The 1,155-nt window shown below is 49.0% G+C and overlaps 1 protein-coding gene across 1 annotated transcript; it reads left to right on the top strand.

The window, feature by feature from the left end:
• Positions 1-339: 339 nt before the first annotated feature.
• Positions 340-906, top strand: LOC119568525. The gene has a single exon (XM_037917062.1). The coding sequence runs from the start codon at positions 340-342 to the stop codon at positions 904-906; it is 567 nt and encodes a 188-aa protein (XP_037772990.1).
• The last annotated feature ends 249 nt before the right edge of the window (positions 907-1,155 follow it).

The raw sequence follows: 1,155 nt of genomic DNA, 5'->3' as shown, positions 1-1,155 counted from the left end.
ATGGAATGTCTACTTCAATGACATTCTGCAGCTCATACCAAACGCCCATGCCTTTGCAGATGACTGTACTCTGTCTTTCACCAGTAACCACTTAAACCGAAAGGACTTCGTGCACCACATCAACAACATCATGGCATTCATCATTGCATGGAGCAAGAAATGGCAAGTCACTTTCGCCCCTGAAAAGACCCAGGCCATGCTGATAACGCGACGACAGGATCCCCTCGCACACACTCCGGGCCTGATGATGGACGGCAAGACCCACGCCTACGACAGCGACATAGCATCCTAGGGGTGCATATCGACACTCGCCTCACCTTCACAAACCACGTCAGGGGAATGGCGAAGAACGCGGCGAGGAAACTGGCATGCATCCGTCGCATCACGCCCCTCCTTGACGCCAAAGGCTGCTGCACGCTCTACCACTCCCAGGTTCGCTCCGTTATGGAGTACTGTCCTCTGGTGTGGTCCTGCTGCCCTCCATCATACCTGGAACTACTAGACAGTGTCCAAAATCGAGCCCAGAGACTGTCGTATAAAATGCCAGTAGAAGACCGACATTTACACTTCCAGCCACTTCAGCATCGACGAGATGTTGCAGCTCTCTGTGTACTCTACAAAGTACACAGGCAATGCGTCCCCTATCTCATGTCCCTGCGACTTGAACAACGACCGGTTTCAACGCATGGCACACGACATTCTAACAACCGCGGTCAAGAGCTGCAAATACCCTTCTCCAGGACTGAACTTCATCAACGCTCTTTTCAACCCAAATATTCCAGGCTCTGGAACACGATGGTTCAGCAAACCTCTCTGCACAACCTCCCAGCCTGCAAGCTGTCAAGGTTGCTGTACATAGATGGAGGTCCCACGATCCTGGATAATAATCGGTGTTTCAACTCATAACAAAGACACGAGTCTTCACATCAGGTCAATTTTCATTAATAAAGTCTTAGGCTTAAGTAAAACACAAGGGAGTGGAAATAACCTCCTTTTTACAACCTGTTTTTTATCCATAAAGTATAAAGAGAGAGAGAGAGAGAGAGAGAGAGAGAGAGAGAGAGAGAGAGAGAGATAATGAGAGAGAGAGAAGGAAAGAGAGATAGAAGGAGAGAGAGAGAGAGAGAGAGAGAGAGAGAGAGAGAGAGAGAGAGA

Source organism: Penaeus monodon, chromosome 44 (genome assembly GCF_015228065.2).
Source record: "Penaeus monodon isolate SGIC_2016 chromosome 44, NSTDA_Pmon_1, whole genome shotgun sequence".
NCBI classification, from domain to species: Eukaryota; Metazoa; Arthropoda; class Malacostraca; order Decapoda; family Penaeidae; genus Penaeus; species Penaeus monodon.
Note: the sequence above shows the minus strand (reverse complement) of the source record. Positions and strands in the feature narration are given on the sequence as shown.